Genomic DNA, 18,062 nt, shown 5'->3' with positions numbered 1-18,062 from the left:
GTACCGACCCACCCATATTGCTGACTGACAAAGCCATCAGGCTGAACCACCAGCCTCAGAGGCTGACCCCAGCCGAGGGGATTTTGCTTCCCCTTGAGTCAGGGAAGTGGTGGAGGCTCAGGCAGCCTGGGGTAGGGAGATGGGAGGAGGAAAGCAATGGTCCAGATGGCAAAAGGCCATCTGTTGGCCAGCACCACTGTTCCCTCTTGTTCAGCCCTGCTGCAGACTGGTTGGGTACCAGCCTATCTCCATGGTCTCCGAGCAAGTTTAGCATTAGCCATCTGGAAAACTTGCACTGAGGGAGGGCCACAAGAAAGTCTCCTGATGGACTTCCCTGGTGGTGCAGTGGTTAAGAATCCACCTGCCAACACAGGGGACACGGGTTTGAACCCTGGTCGGGGAAGATCCCACATGCTGTGGAACAACTAAGCCCGTGTGCCACAACTACTGAGCCTGTGCTCTAGAGCCTGCGAGCCACAACTACTGAGACTGTGAGCCACAACTACTGAAGCCCACGTGCCTAGAGCCCATGCTCCGCAACAAGGGAAGCCACCGCAATGAGAAGCCCGCGCACTGCAACGAAAGAGTAGTAGCCCCCACTCTCTGCAACTAGAGAAAGCCCGCGCACAGCAAAGAAGATCCAACTCAGCCAAAAATAAATAAATAAAATAAATAAATTTATTTTTTTAAAAAAGTCTCCTGATGCCCACAGAACCTGGCAGATCCCAAGACTTCTCAGGACCCCACTCTACTGAGGCATCTGTGAGGTGCAGAGTGATCCCAGGACTTGTACTACCACGAAGTACAGAGCTGTGATTATTCTTCCTTAGCTTGAAAATTTAGAGGGACTTGGGGACATCTGAAGCCCTGAGAACAAATTTTGAAAACATTCTTTCCCAAAGGCTAGAGAGAAATATGACTGTAGCATTACAACTTTCCTCCTCAGCTTTGCAGACCTGCCATCACTGACCACGTGTCCTCGGGCTAATCACTTTCTTTCAATTCTTATTCTTCCTTATTCTTTCAATTGCCTTGCCAGGATAATACAGATAATAGCTACTGTGCAACATTGTCTTAAGGTTTAGCATGTGTCTGAAAAAGTGTTTGGCATATAATAAGCACTCTATTAATGGTCCCTATTTATAATATGACCTGCTTCTTCAAATATAAAGAGTTCTTGGCAGGCTCCTCCATCTTCTGATTAATTTTTCAGGGTACTAGGTCAGTCTACACCAGGGATCTGAAACTATGGCCCACAGGCCAAATCCAGTCTGTTACCTATTACTGTAAATAAAGTTTTATTGTAACACAGCCAGACCAATTTATTTACAAAGTGTCTACAACAGCCGACATGAGTGATTACAGCAGAAACCATATGGCCAGCAAGGCCTAAAATATTTACTATCTGGCTTCTTAATGAAAAAGTTTGCCAATTTCTAATTACACTAAAGTTTCTCAAACATTAATGAGCATCACAATCACCCAGGGTGTTTTTTTTTGTTTTTTAATTTATTTTTTTGGCTGTGTTGGGTCTTCGTTTCTATGCGAGGGCTTTCTCTAGTTGTGGCAAGCGGGGGCCACTCTTCATCGCGGTGCTCAGGCCTTTCTCTGTCGCGGCCTCTCTTGTTGCGGGGCACAGGCTCCAGACGCGCAGGCTCGGTAGTTGTGGCTCACGGGCCTAGTTGCTCCGCGGCATGTGGGATCTTCCCAGAACAGGGCTCGAACCCATGTCCCCTGCATTGGCAGGCAGACTCTCAACCACTGCGCCACCAGGGAAGCCCACCCAGGGTGTTTTTTAAGAATACCGATTCCCAGGGCCTACCACCAGAGCACTGGATTCAGGAGATGTCGCCCAGGAACCTGCATTTTAATCAGCCCCCACGACCATCAATGATTCTGATGCAAGTAGCCCAAGGACACATTGGAAGGAACCCTTGTCTGTGCAATCAGCAATGCTAAGTGACACCAGAGCCCCGGTTGTCCCCATGAAGGGGCAGATGGAGCCCAGGTGGGGAGAAAGTCAGCACTCTGCATCTAGTAAGGAGGTGCAGGCAGCCTGTGCCCCCTTTCCCCAGCAGCTGCCTGCTTTGTTTTAAAGTTCAATGCAGAAAACTTGGAAGACAAAGAAAACAAAAGTCAGAAAGGATGAAATAAAAAAGCTTCCATAATCCAACTATCCAAGGATAACTACCATTTATATTCTGACCTATCAGTCTATATGGTCCCAGTATTTTTCCCAGGTATATATATGAAAATATTTTCTCTTTATTTAACAACAAAAACAAATGGGTAACTGTTTGCAGTCTTTACTCACTGGAAAATACATTAACATTTCGATAAACTGAAAGCATTTCCTCTAAGATCAGGAATAAGACAAGGATGTCCACTCTTACCACTATTATTCAACATAGTTTTGGAAGTCCCAGCCATGGCAGAGAAGAAAAAGAAATAAAAGGAATCCAAATTGGAAAAGAAGAAGTAAAACTGTCACTGTTTGCAGATGACATGATACTATACATAGAAAATCCTGAAGATGCCACCAGAAAACTACTAGAGCTAATCAATGAATTTGGTAAAGTTGCAGGATACAAAATTAATGCACAGAAATCTCCTGCATTCCTATACACTAACAACAAAAGATCAGAAAGAGAAATTAAGGAAACAATCCCATTCACCACTGCAACAAAAATAATAAAATACCTAGGAATAAACCTACCTAAGGAGGCAAAGACCTGTACTCAGAAAACTATAAGACACTGATGAAAGAAATCAAAGATGACACAAACAGATGGAGAGATATACCATGTTCTTGGATTGAAACAATCAATACTGTGAAAATGACTACACTACCCAAAGCAATCTAAAGATTCAATGCAATCCCTATCAAATTACCAATTGCATTTTTCACAGAATTAGAACAAAAATCTTTACAATTTGTATGGAAACACAAAAGACCCCGAGTAGCCAAAGCAATCTTGAGAAAGAAAAATGGAGCTGGAGTAATCAGGCTCCCTGACTTCAGACTATACTACAAAGCTATAGTCACCAAGACAGTATGGTACTGGCACACAAACAGAAATATAGATCAATGGAACAGGACAGAAAGCCCAGAGATAAACCCACACACCTATGGTCACCTAATCTGTGACAAAGGAGGCAAGAATATACAATAGAGAAAAGACAGTCTCTTCAACAAGTGGTGTTGGGAAAACTGGACAGCTACATGTAAAAGAATGAAATTAGAACACTCCCTAACACCATACACAAAAATAAACTCAAAATGGAGTAAAGACCTAAATGTAAGACCAGACACTATAAAATTCTTAGAGGCAAACATAGGCAGAACACTCTATGACATAAATCACAGCAAGATGTTTTTTGACCCACCTCCAAGGTAATAAAAATAAAAACAAAAATAAACAAATGGGACCTAATTAAACTTAAAAGCTTTTGCACAGCAAAGAAAACCATACACGAGACGAAAAGATAACCCTCAGAATGGGAGAAAATATTTGCAAACAAAGCAACTGACAAGGGATTAATCTCCAAAATATACAAACAGCTCATGCAGCTCAATATCAAAAAAACATACAACCCAGTCAAAAAGTGGGCAGAAGACCTATATAGACATTTCTCCAAAGAAGACATACAGATGGCCAAGAGGCACATGAAAACATGCTTAACATCACTAATTATTAGAGAAATGCAGATCAAAACTACAATGAAGTATCACCTCACACCAGTCAGAATGGCCATCATGAAAAAAATCTACAAACAATAAATGCTGGAGAGAGTGTGGAGGAAAGCAAACCCTCTTACACTGTTGGTGGGAATGTAAATTGATACAGCCACTATGGAGAACACTATGGAGGTTCCTTAAAAAACTAAAAATAGAACTAGCATGTGACCCAGCAATCCCACTACTGGGCGTATACCCTGAGAAAACCATGATTCAAAAAGATACATGCACCCCAATGTTCACTGCAGCACTATTTATTTATTTATTTATTTATTAAACATCTTTATTGAAGTATAATTGCTTTACAATGGTGTGTTAGTTTCTGCTTTATAACAAAGTGAATCAGTTATACATATACATATGTTCCCATATCTCTTCCCTCTTGCATCTCCCTCCCTCCCACCCTCCCTATCCCACCCCTCTAGGTGGTCACAAAGCACAGAGCTGATCTCCCTGTGCTATGCAGCTGCTTCCCACTAGTTATCTATTTTACATTTGGTAGTGTATATATGTCCATGACACTCTCTCACCCTGTCACATCTCACCCCTCCCCCTCCCCATATCCTCAAGTCCATTCTCTAGTAGGTCTGTGTCTTTATTCCCATCTTGCCACTAGGTTCTTCATGACCTTTTTTTTTTTCCCTTAGATTCCATATATATGTGTTAGCATACTGTATTTGTTTTTCTCTTTCTGACTTACTTCACTCTGTATGACAGACTCTAACTCCATCCTCCTCATTACAAGTACCTCCATTTCATTTCTTTTTATGGCTGAGTAATATTCCATCATATATATGTGCCACACCTTCTTTATCCATTCATCCAATGATGGACACCTAGGTTGCTTCCATGTCCTGGCTATTGTAAACAGAGCTGCAATGAATATTTTGGTACATGACTCTTTCTGAATTATGGTTTTCTCAGGGTATATGCCCAGTAGTGGGATTGCTGGGTCGTATGGTAGTTCTATTTTTAGTTTTTTAAGGAACCTCCATACTGTTCTCCATAGTGGTTGTATCAATTTACATTCCCACCAACAGTGCAGCACTATTTATAATAGCCAGGACATGGAAGCAACCTAAAGGTTCATCAACAGATGAATGGATAAAGACGATGTGGCACATATATACAATGGAATATTACTCAGCCATAAGAGGGAACAAAACTGGGTCATTTGTAGAAACGTGGATGGACCTGGAGTCTGTCATACAGAGTGAAGTAAGTCAGAAAGAGAAAAACAAATATCGTGTATTAACGCATATATGTGGAATCTAGAAAAATGGTAGAGGTGAACCTATTTGCAGGACAGGAATAAAGACACAGACATAGAGAACGAATGTGCGGACACGGTGGGGAGGGAAGAGGGGGTGGAATGAATTGGGAGATTGGGATTAACAATCCCATGTGTAAAATAGATAGCTAGTGGAAACCTGCTGTATAGCTCAGAGAGCTCAGCTCGGTGCTCTGTGATGACCTCGATGGGTGGGATTGGGGGGTGGGGTGGGAGGGAGGTCCAAGAGGGAGGGGATATATGTATACATATAGCTGATTCATTTCGTTGTACAGCAGAAACTAACACAACATTGTGAAGCAACTATACCCCAATTTAAAAATATGTATACATATGAACACTTTCACATGTCAATAAATATTGCTCTCAAATATCATTCTTGATATTCAACTGTTAAAAAAAGAATGCAGTAAATACATACATGTATGAAATCATCACACTGTACACCTTAAACTTACACATTGTTGTGTGTCAAATATATCTCAATAAAGCTGGAAAGAAGAGAAAAAAAGAATGCAGTAGATCTCTATGAACTAATATGAAATAATCTCAAAGATAGTTACCAAAAATAATGTGGTCCAGAACAATGTGAATACAAGCTGGCATTTGTATAAAAGGAACGGGAAACATCTCTCCTTGTATAGCACTGACTATCTCGGCAAGGATACACAGAACCTCTAAATAGTTATTACCTCAGAAGCAGGAAATTAGGCAGATTGAGAGTAACTTTTACTCCATTATCTTTTACATTATTGGGCTTTCTTACTATTTGCATGCATATCCTTACAGAAATATTAAAAATTTGCTTTTAAAAACTGTCATTTCTTTTTCTTTTTTTTTTTTTTTTTTCATTTTTTGGTTGGGCGACATGTGGGATCTGGGTTCCCTGACCAGGGATGGAACCCATGCCCCCTGCGTGGGAAGCGCAGGGTCTTAACCACTGGACTATCAGGGAAGTCCCCAAAAATTGTCATTTTTAATGTCCTCATTGAAATTACATCATTTATATGAACCACAGTGTGCTCAACTAACCATTTATTATATTTAAGCAATTCTTAGTTGATCGAGTTGACTGTATAAGTCACGGTGGGATGAACGCCCACACACATCAATATGGGCAGCCGTTGGTGATCAGTACCTGAGGTTAAATTCTCAGAAGTGGAGTTTCTGGGACATGGGCTTCCTCTGATTTTAGCCTTTTAATAAAATTTGCCAAACCACTTTCCAGAAAGGGAGGCTCGGTCCACACACTCAGCAACAGCAAACATGAGTGTCCATTTTCCCTTTCCCTCGGACAGCCCCTCATTTCTGACTGTGCTTCTCTTTAGAAGGCCTCCAGCTCCAAACACAGCCCAATCAGGCCAGAGTGTCCCCCAGACGCTCCCCACCTCCAGCCCCGCAAAGCCAGCCCAGGCAGTGGCTGGGACACTTGGAGCCATTTCCGCACATCATGGTCAATAACAGTACTCAAATCCTACCTGCTTTTCTTAAAGACTAAGCCAACAATGGGGGTGCCCCCTGGCACCCCCTCCACTGGCCCAAGGCCAACCCACTGAACTCAACTGATTTGGAAGGATTCACTTGGAAAGGTAGTTCCTGGAACTACCTGGGCACCCTCCTCGGGGCTTCATGTCAGACCTGCTGGCAGACAGACCGACGCTGGCATTCTTCTCCCCCACCTGGGAACAGATGTGCATCGCTGTTACAGCACAGAGACCCCTCTGAACTCAAGATCCCCGTCAGGTAGGAAGGCTCAGCATTTCCGGGACTGCTAAGGAAACCGTTCCAGTCTTCGGCCAACTATGCAGTTCTTATTCCACAGTCAATTGGGAGGGCAGGGCAGGTGTCCAATGTAAATACCACTGGAGTGGCAGGACTGAGGAGAACAAAATTCCAGCCACCAAGAGCAGTGCCTCTGAGGCTGGCAGGTGCCCTGGGCCGCCACTGACTTAACCCACTAGGCTTCCTCCACCAAACAACACACCCTGATCCACTTCAGGGCCTGCCAGCCCAAGCTGCTCCCATTTCCTGGAGCTCCCAACGTTACCTCCAAGATCAGCTATGGAAGGAAGAGGAAACAGGACGTGGAAGTTTCTAGAAGAGGAGAGGAATGCCTGCCCAGCTACACAAGGGACTCTGGGCTGGGAATGCTGCCCGCCCACTGACTGCTGGCCTCCCTGGGGCTCTGCCCCCAGCCCTTGTGTTGATGGACCTCACGCTTGTGCTAAGATCAACAGAGGCAGCAGGCCTTACAAGTGCCCTTGTGTGGAAGGAGGTGGCAGTTTGGTATGAACCAAGGAAGCCACTGCAGAACTGCTTTAGGAAAGAAGCAAGGCTTATTTACCCAAAGAGGGTAGAACTAAAATTGCCTTAGAAGTCGTGGTTCTATTTTGTAATCGTATAGTCATATTATTCCAACTAGCAGAGTCAGCGGTTGAGGCTGGCTGATTTTGCTAATGATGCACAGGAAGAAATGGAACACAGAGATGTGACCTAAGTCCCCAGGTCACAGGCCTGAGGTTTTCACTTCGTGCTTTGTTCCCTGAACTCTGGGCCCTGGAGCAGCATCCTCTGGACACTGGTTAGAAACACTGACTCTCAGTCCTTCTCCAGAATCTGCATTTTCTCATAAGACCCCCAGCATCCCCCAGGATTCAGTGCAGTGGTTCCTAAACTTTAGTGAGCATCAAAAATCTCCCCCACTTCATCCCAGGTCTGACCCAGTGGGTGTGGAGTGATCCCAGGCATCTACACATTTCACACGCTCCCAAGGTGACCAGATACACTGGTCTACAGACTGCATACATGACCTGGGCAAGTAATTAAACATGCAGCTGCATCTTGGCCTTACAATACTGGTTCTCAACCTTGGCTGCACAATTGAAATCACCCGAGACGCTGAAAAAAGCATGCCCATGCCTGAGTTTCGCCTCTAGGATTGGATTTAATCAGTCTGGGGTGCCGCCTGGGCCGAGGGAATCATACAATTTGACCAAGTGATTGGAATGTGCAGTGAAGATTGAGAACCATTGATTCAGAGTGACCTCATTTAAAACCTGGTTTTCTTACTCACCAGCCACATGACGTGGGGCAATTTAACCACTCTGAGCAGCTTTATTGCCTTTACAATGGGAAGAACAGCCACTCATAAGGACTAAATATTATAAGGTATATTAGACCTTATATGCCTATGTGTGCCTATATGTGTCTGGCACACAGTAGGTACTCAATAAATGCCCAATGCCCCCAATTCTCTTTCCTTGCTATGATTAGAAGTGAAAAATCAGCTGATACTCTTATCTTTACCCCAAATCCCAGCTCCTCTCTAAACAGGAAGCATAGAAATATCGGTTTCCTTCCTCACCATTCATGAAAAAAATGAAGGCGCTAGGGCTTGAAACCACGTTGGAATGTGTATTCAGGGAGCAGAGCTGGCTTCACGGGCCTGACCCTGAATCCATGCTCAGAAGAGCCCCACGATTGGGGTATAAGTCTCTGCTGTAGCTGTCCTGCAATTCTAGTGCTTTTGGAAGATTTTGCACTGGGTCCCATAAATTAGGCAGCCGGGCCTGTGAGGAAGGAAGCTGGTTTGGAGACCAGTGCAAGGATGCCAGCAAATCCCTCTCTGGCTTGTGGCAGCAGAATTAATACAAGAGAAAAGAATAAAGGGGTGTGCACCAGAGTGACTTCGTGAATCTCTCTCTAAACTAAACACACGGGGGTATCAGGGAAGGCAGGAAGAGAGGGTGTCACTAACCCTCTAAGAGAAAGAGCCAGGAAGAGACCAACCGGAAGCTCTTGTCTTTCCTCTGGCTGCTCTGGGGCCGGAGGCGGTGGCAGACACCACTGGTGGCTGAGCCCCAGCCGGACGCAGGCTCCCCTTTCTCCTCCTGCAGCACACTCCTTCCCCACCCCATCCAGCTTATCCCCCACGATGGATGGACAGCACAAAGGGCAACGGCGTGAGGAGGAGCTGGGGCCAGGGATTTGCAGCAGTTTGCTTGTTTGACGTTGTTTTCAGTGTGTGGTTTTTCTTCCCGAGTCCAAAATCGTGTTTCCCCATCAGCAGCTGTTTTGATCTCTGCTTTGCTGCCTGTGGTTCCGAGGGCCGCTCTTTGGACATCCTAACGCCTCTGCAGAGTTCAGGGGAGAATGGGCTGTGTGAACCCAGGGCTCGGGCGCTGCAGCCATGTGGGAGCTTCTCATTAACCAAAGCCCATGGTCCTTCCTCCTCCGGGCAAGTGAAAGCCCCCAGGACCCACAGGAGAAGATACAGAGATGGAAAGAATGTGCCATAAGAAGACAGGAGATTCTGTTGGAGCTGTTTCTGCAACTTGACTGTGCAGGGGCGCAAACCACATCGGGCCAAGAACACTGCGAGAAAGTCAAGGCCGGCAGCCCCTTCCCCTCTTAGTTTTCCATCCTGGTGCCAGGATACAGTCAGATTTCTGGGTCAGTGAGGAAGTGTGTCACCAGGACTTTGAATGACTAATAAAATACTAAAGTTTGTGAATTGTTTAAGAATAAAAATTAGTATGGATTTGATTTTATTCCTAGTTTAAAAAATCTCTTTTGCTAACTCATACGTGGATATATTTTTTCTTAGGTGCGAAGCTACAGCAAGGGCCAGCATTTGTCCAAAAGCCTGGTTACACCTGCAGGAGTGTATAAGGCATGAGACTGGTAGTCTTCTGTCCCATGTAAAGTGGGGGACGAGAGGCTGAGAATTTCTAACCTGAGGTATCCAAGGGCTGTTAACCCTGTGGGAACCTGCTGCAATGGCATGAATTAGTAAGAACTGTCCTGTTGCCAAAATCAAATGAATCAGAGGCAATGGCTTTGGCTGTGGAGCCAGCATATTGGCCACCTTTGGCCCTGCTGTACAGGCGGCAGGGGTCTGCCAGGAACAGTCCGCAAGCAGCTAGCCACAGAGGAGGACCATTTTGTATCAGACTCTATTTCCAGGGATTTCTCTTCAAATAGAAGAGTCGGTGTTGGAGAACAGCTGGTTCCCTGGTGCCCTGAGAGAGAGGAACGGAGCAGGGCGGCCTTAACACAACCATCGGTGACAGTGTGGGGACTTCCAGGACCATTCACTGCACACCTGCAAAGATCCCACAAAGACAGAGCAGCAAAGGCATGCCAGAAAAACGCACACTGCCTTCCAGCTTTCTCAACCCTCTGGGCACCGCATTCTAGAACTCTGAAACCAAGTGGGATGGGACTGCATCTGCAACCAGAAATTTGAAATGAAGTTCAAAGCAGAAGAAGAGAAGCAGAAGACTCCTGGCTTTGATTACTTTATGTCCTGCCTGTGGGTTGGCCACACACCTAACCTATTTTATTTAGACCTGAACGAATGCTAGGAGTGTTCCTTGGGCTTGGGGGGTCTCTCCAGGAGTCTGAAAAGAGGGAAAGGGCATGGAAACTTTTGTTAGGAGAATCCAAGGGCTTGAGGATAACAGCAGTCTCAAAATTATGTTCAAAGAGGCATCTTCCACCAGGAATCCCAAGCACAGGGTCATTGCCAAGGCCAGGGGTAACCTTCCTCACTTGCATACCTCAATTCAGAGGAGGAAATAGAAAAGGAAGTCAAGAAAGAAAAACAAGCAAGAAGGAAAAATAGACTTATCTCAGGAAGTCAGGAAACCCAAGTCCTCCACTCAGTTTCACTTCTGCCTTGCTCTTGGCTTCTGACGCCCCATTAAATCAAGGCCAGATAAGTGTTTTTCTCAGGGCAAAATAGCTGCCTTATCAGTGGCACTAATGGTGACCTCATCCAGGGTCAAGGTCACCTTTCAGTAGTCTCAGAATTCTCTATTTCTACCCCACACTCATTGTATCAATTCCCTGGCTCTGTGCTCACGGCTATAGATACAGGGACCTTCTATCCCAGCTGAAAAAGAAATGCCAGTTAGAGCATCAAACATTAGGAGGTCAGGATCCCAGCCCTACCTCCATCCAGCTGGAAGAAACCCTTCTCAGTCCAATGTTCCAAGGTTAGGAGAGCGGGCAGAAATGACTCCTTCCCAAGTCTAATCATTCCCATTAACCGAGCAGTTAAACCAGAGGGATAACAGGGCCATTCAACGCAGGCAGCCACCCCCAAGATCTTTTGGCAGGAGCCAATCAGTCCCTCCAAATCTGACTCTGACAATCCACTTGGAGAGAAGTTACCATCTGTTTATGGGAAAAAAATTGTTAATAACCCCCAATCATAATCAAACAGGCAACCACTTTAAGTACCTATTAGCTGATGCTAATTCACAATGGAACAATCCTGGAGTGCCCATCCACAGGCCCATCAGAGGCACCAGCACACGTCCAACCATTAGGATGGAAGGCAAGCAGATGAAGCACTTAAGGTATTACTGGAAGCCCAACCAGCCTTTCTAGACTCCTGTCCTTCCCAGCCTTCTGGCTTCTGCTGCCTTACCATGCAGTCTCCAACGTGTCCAGAAAGAGGCAAAGGAAGTCCTTGAAGCCTGGGAAGCAAGATTCCTCCATCAGCTCCCACCTTTTCCCCAGGCCAGGTGCGTCCCAGCTTGAGAAAAGAGGATTAATAAGAGACATGTTTGAAAGCCCCTTTGAAGCAGGACAGCATTCAAAGATAATTAGATAAAGTATTGGAAGAGCAGACCTGATTTATTCACAATCCGGCTTCATTTCCCAGACCTTCCTAGGCTCTCTGCATACAGCATGCAGGTGGGAAAGCAGGCCAGCATTGCCCTAGCTAGTCACGCATTTTGGCATGCCGTTTCATTTCTCTGGGTCTGCTTCCTTACCTGTACAATGGGGACATTGGCCTAATAAGTCTAAGGTCTGTTTCAACTCTAATAAACCATTATTCTGTTTCCTCTGTGACAGTAAGAGGGAGCCAAGAAGTATGAAGTTCACTCCCACAGTATCTCTGATCTAGACGTATATAAAGATGCTTAAGAGGTAGTCAGACAAGAGAGACCAAATAATGTATGCCCTTTTTATAGCCTGCAGAAACCCCACACGTTTGCTTCTTTCTCCATTAAATAATAATGATAGTCACCTGATATGAAAACTATAGGACATGTTTAAGTATTTAAAGACACACTAGCATCTTCTACCTGGTTATCGTTCTAACAACCACGTGAAATAAAGATGGCAGATGCACTGTGGATGTTCACGGTGGGGCAGCCAACACCAAGGAGTCAGGTCATTCTATTGATAGTTGCCATGAGAAGTGACTGAGAATGCAAGGTAGAACGTCCGTTCTGGAACCAACTCAGCTTAACCAGACTGAAAACCAGAGCAGGTCACCTCCTTTCTTGGGCTTCCTATGCCTCAGTTTCTCATCTCTAAATAATGACACTGCAGGGCCCGGCTAGATCATTGTCATGATCTTTCGATGTCTAATTTTAAAATATTATATGAGGATGAGCATGGAATAAATTCTAAGCCATGTCACTTCCAGGCCCAGGATGCACCAGCACAATATAATTAGTTAAGATACGGACATATTTTGATATATTTCTGTCCCTCCCAGTAAATGACCCCTGCCCTGAACCTCCCGACCACCCACCACTCAACCACCCCGTGATCCAGATCCAGCATGATTATGAGCTAACACCTGGCACAGCAGGGAGTCCCCGGGTGCCGGCTCCAGCAGGAGGGTAGTATGTGCTCTGACTGGTCAGTGCCCACACCACACCAAATACTTCAGGATCATCCTGCCACTCTAAAGCATGGGGCTTCATCCACAGTCCAAAGAAAGCCCACTGGACACTCAGCCCCATTTTAGGACCTTTGTGATTATAAGAGAAGATGAGCTCGAATCCTAACGCCTCCCCAGGGCAGAATCCTGACCTCTCCCCAGGCCGGAATTTTGATCAACAAGATGGCAGTTGATAACAGTAAAAAAGTGTCTGAGACAATGCATTTTCAGTTCATTTCTATAAACTCTGGTTAATACATTCAACTTCCATAAAATAGGTCCCCAGTGGAATTCCTACATGTACCAACATGGAGAGATCTCTAACACATGACAAGCAAATAAAGAAGATGCAGAAGGGTGCTTAGAGTATAAACACGTGTACAAATTAAAACATACACAAAGTAAGGCATCTTGTAAATGTATTCACTTATGTAGACATATATATGTGTATGTATATATGTATATCTTTCTTCACATCCTGTACCTATCTGTGACCACTCTTGGGAGTGTTACAGTCTTTAATCATGCTGTTTAAAACTCTCGGGACACAAGCTCTCTCATCCACATAAAATTTATTAATAAGGTCTATGAGAGACAAATATACTTTTGATTGTCTTCTAGATGTCTATGAATAAATGCAATTGTGATTTGGAAAAAAACAAAACAAAACATATATATACATACACATAAGTAGAATTATAAAATTGAGCTGGTTACCAGACTTGGCCACTAGGATTGCCATAGAGTAGAGGCAGTTGCTAAGTTGGCAGTCTGCAGGGTATGGGGTCAGCTGGGAGAGAGCCATGGCGGGAAGGGCGGGTGTGCAGAGACAGCAGAGAAGGAGAGACAGAGATACAGGGAGAGAGACAAAAACAAGTGGACTGATGGATGCACAGTGAACTCAAGCTAATGACTGCCTATGGAAATGGGAGCGGAAATAGGACCGGGGTGACAGTGAAAGCCATCTTCGTTTTATCAGTAATAGGAATAAAACATTAGATGCAACAGAAGTAACAGCTTCAGCTACTTATTCTAAGTGACAGGAATATGAGTGTTTGTTATACTAATGTCGGTATTTTTCTATATATTTTTTTATTTCTCAGAAGGAAGTTCATTTTAATAAGTCCTCCTCATCCATACACTGTGTTCCAGGCCCTCAGATGTGGAGGGTGGGAATTATTTATGAGTTTCCCAGATCATCCCCGCTCTACCTCCACTGCCCAGACATCTCAGATTTCCAAATGAGCCCTAACTAGCCCATTACTGATTAACAAGCTGTGCTTGTTTTCTGAGTAAAACTAAAGTCATTCATTTCTAAGTTCAGAAACAATTTGTCAAAGACTGTGCAAAGTTTCAGGCATACTCAGCTGAGTGACTGCGGGTTTCTGCAACAAGTCACTCCTGGTCTAACAGGACAGATGATGTGTGAGCAAGATAATGACAGTGCCCTAGGATTAGGGTAGAAGAAAAGCATTTTTGCTAAATATTGTGTGGGACAAAAGAGGGCATGATTAAGTCTTGGGAGGGCAGCCCTTCCTGGAAGGACAATGAAAGAAGCTTAGAAAGGCTTATACACAAAGAAAAGAAGAAAACGACAACCACAGGGACCCTTTTAAATGTCAATGACACACAGATCTCAACACTCAGAGCAATGCAATGAGGGAGGTGGTATCATTCCATCATATTGAAGTTGCGGGAATAGAGGCTGTGAGAAGTTAAGTAACTTTGCTGGAAACAAAGAGCAATTAAGTGGCATCACAGATTTTTAACCCAGATTTGAAAATTCAAAGCTGAGGAAGGGGTGGCTCTGAAGAGATGGAGGTTTGCCTGAGTCAGATTTGGGGGACTTCTGGTGCCCACAACTTTGCTCTTTTTTCTGGACTGGGGGGCCCGCTGCTAATAAAAGATCACGGGTGTATGCAGCCCGGGGCATTTGCTGTTTCATCCTAAGATGAGAACTAAATACAATCAGGCATAACAAAGATCAGAAAGATGCAGGCTTAATTCTAAACAGGGTCAGCCTTGGATACAACATCCCATCTTGCCTCTCACTCTAGCCCAACTTCTTCAGGTCGCTAAATTAAGGAATATTTCACTTCCAAACTTATGGACGTGTTCTTATGGCCCAGCCAGGGCCAATGAAGGCAGCTCAGCCCGGGAGAAGGGAGTGGGTGTTGGGAGAGGCTCCAAGGACAGCTGAGGGGAAAGCACCACCCTGGGTGCTGCCTAATCCATCCGACACGGGGACACGTTGTTCCAGAAAACAGATGACAATTAAGAGGAAAAATCTGCTCGTATGGTGGTGCCGGTCTTGTCGCAGGGTCTCAGCTGGTGGTGTGCCTCTCGAGGGGGAGAGCAATAATGCCCCATTCTTCCCTTGGTCAAGGCTCTGCTGTTTCCTTAGGTGGAGGGAGGAAGAGCTAGGAAAGTTCCTCCCATGGTTGGAAAATGTTGCACGAGTACTAGTGTCAGGTCCTCAAAGCCAGGAGCCCAAGGCTGATGCTAAGACTGACGGCTCAGAGCTTGCATGGTGGTCACTGATCTTCCAAACCTGTGAAGCCCTGTTTGGCCCGTGGGGTACTGGTAGATAAAACCTCTCCAGCCAAGGTGGCTGACCGTGGTCTCCTCTTGTTTAAGTCATCTGGCTTCAGGCCAAACTTCTAATATAGAGAGAAGTTTTATAATTTGCCTTTCCACGTATTTCTCTTGGTCAAAATATTTCATATGCTTCAAGAAAACCTGGTTTGCTTTTCTGGGACTTGTTCAGCTCAACCAAGAGCAGAAAGAGGCAGGAGGCTTCTGGGAAGCCAGACAGTCCTCCCCCATGATTTCTGCCTTTCTAGTTCTCTATGGCTATCCCTTGCTATATATCAGTGTTCTAAACTTGTAGGGTGGTCACAGACTCTTTTGACAATATAATAGAAGCGATGGATTAGTTCCTTCCCAAACCCGCCCCCTGCCACCATGTACAAACAATTAAACATTTACATATAAGTTCAGGGGACCACTATCCCTGTGAATCTCATCCATGCTTTCCCCTTCAGTTCCTGAGCCTCCAGGTCAAGACCCCAACCACAGATACCCGTTCGTGTGCAGAAGTCATAGAAATTCATTTTTCTGGATCCCATAATCTCAACAGAAGACTCCAACCTGAATCCTAGCTCAGGAACCTGACTGCTTGTCAAACACTTCATACTCCCTCCCCACCCATCTCCTATTAACATCAGCCATAAATGGAAATCCCAGCTGGGAGTACATCTTGAAATTCAAGTTTCTGTTTAAGCACTGGTATCCAGCCTCCCTTGAGCCATTTGGTCAGATCCATCCTGGGACCAGGCAGATGGATGCTAATTCACCATGTTAACCCCTTTTGTGCCAGTCCCCTTTTCCCAAGCCTTGGCGGAGAGCCACATCTCACATCCCACCCCAGCTGTAATGGGGTTGAGTACTCTGTGTCGTGGAAACTGGCCAGCAGATTTAGCAATCATGTTGCTCTTGGCATCCATTCTGGAACTCTGTGTAGAGCTACGTGCTGAGATACCATGCATGGGCAACGTTTCAATGCCACAGTCTACCATCCTACATTTAGTTCTGCTAATACCTTCTCATCACAACTCCAAGGATGGGTGCAGACAAGAGAAAAACTAAGTTACTCAAACAAAGAGTCCTTTTACCCACCAAAAATAAAAAGAAATGTAAGTCCTCTTCATTTGCCCTCAAATCCAACTTCTTTCCCAAATCAACCTCATTGTACCAGCCCAGTGAAGCAATGTTTTCAGTCATGACGGAAAAACCAGGTGGTCCACAGTTTGGTCCTCACACCAACACCGCCTTCAATCCATCATTACCAATAATAAACATGTAGATGGGAGTCTCCACCAGGGCCACTTAAGTCCACCACCCTGAAGCCCTCTCAGAGAGCAAAGAGATTAAAACAGCATCTTTTGATCAAAAGGAGCCATGTTTCCCCCATGAGACCCTTGCGAATGAAAATCCCACCTTACCCTTCATTCCAAATTTGGACCGTCGACCATACTTGTTGATCATGATAAAGAGAACCACCAACAGGACACAGGCAAAAGCAGCAAGTCCAACGGCTATGGATACCTATCGGGAGCCAAAAACAGACAGTCAAGCAGTTACAGAAAACCCGAGTATGAAGTAACACGCATGCTCAGATGAGAACATCCCATTACAGTAGCAACTGTAGCCCTCCCAGAACTTCAGTGAACTTCAGAACTTCTCAGACTGGGTAAAGTCTTGAGAAGATGTAATTTATGAGACTCTAAGAACATCAAAAAATAAATTACCCAGATTGATTAGAGAAAGTTCCATGATTCAGTGTTCTGAGCCCTCTCACCTGGGGACCATCCTAAGAGATGCAGGAGGAAGCCCAGAGATGCTTCTGCCTGTTGTTCCGTTGTGGTTTTAATTAGCAAGCAAATCTTGCATCTTCACATTGACATTCTTTGCATAATATTCTTATCCAGGAGATTCTAAAAAGACCCCTTTCCTTTTCTCCCCAGAGAAACCTCAGGCTCTGAGAGCGTGGCGTGGGGGCATCTCCCACCCAAGAAGATGCCCTGGGCAACTCTGACTTTTGTAAAAGCCTGTAGAGTGAGCAGCCCCTTCGAATCAGGCCCAGCTGGCTCCTAATGGAGTGGGAAGTTTCAAACTGTTCTCCTCCTGAGCCCTAGGGCTTAAAGCAGATCCTCAAAGACTTCCTCAAACAATGAATTATTCTCATCAAACAAGGAAGGTTTTAAACACCTGAAAGGAGGTCATTCATCACGGCTTCTCTATGCCACATATGCTAGAGTTCCAAATAAGGCAGTATTGGGAAAAGTTAGCTACTAAAACAGAAGACTGAAAAACTACTGCAGCAGTAAACACCTTCCTCTTGACCAAGAAGTGACTCACCCCAAAAGTGTCTTCCTCTGGTTTATGGGTCACAGTGATAGGAGGGGTGGGGCTCACTTCGTAGACTGAAAACCAAACATAAATAGAGAAGAGCAGTTAGCTTCCTGGCCACGAGAGCCTCAGCCACAGTCCCTGCCTAACTCCCAAGCCCTCTTGAAAGTTCTTGCTGGAGAACATCCCCTTGAAGCCAGACTCTGACTGCCTGGCCTCCCCAGGCTTTGCAGGGGTCCCCAGAGATCGGATCCCCGTGTGGCTGCCGTGTGGTACTGATGGCCCAAAGACAGACTCCATAGGTATAAAGAACCTTCGCTCCCGTCCCCCAGTCCCCATCCCAGAGTAAACAATGTAACCTGGGCAATGTGGGCCATGAGCTATTGGATAAATAAGAGGGAAAAAAATGGGATCACAGCCAGGGTCTGGATTCG

General features: G+C 45.2%; 1 protein-coding gene across 5 annotated transcripts in view; it reads right to left on the bottom strand.

Moving 5' to 3' along the window:
* The window catches only part of NTRK3 (neurotrophic receptor tyrosine kinase 3), a 378,761-nt gene that overhangs the window by 225,512 nt on the left and 135,187 nt on the right, over positions 1 to 18,062 (bottom strand). For all 5 annotated transcript variants that reach the window (XM_057544725.1, XM_057544727.1, XM_057544726.1 and 2 more), the window contains 2 exons: positions 17,638 to 17,702; positions 16,722 to 16,824 (listed from right to left, as the gene is read on the bottom strand). In XM_057544725.1, the coding sequence (XP_057400708.1) occupies positions 16,722 to 16,824; positions 17,638 to 17,702 (168 nt within the window). The remainder of the gene's footprint in view (positions 1 to 16,721; positions 16,825 to 17,637; positions 17,703 to 18,062) is intronic.

Source organism: Balaenoptera acutorostrata, chromosome 3 (genome assembly GCF_949987535.1).
Source record: "Balaenoptera acutorostrata chromosome 3, mBalAcu1.1, whole genome shotgun sequence".
NCBI lineage: Eukaryota > Metazoa > Chordata > Mammalia > Artiodactyla > Balaenopteridae > Balaenoptera > Balaenoptera acutorostrata.
Note: the sequence above shows the minus strand (reverse complement) of the source record. Positions and strands in the feature narration are given on the sequence as shown.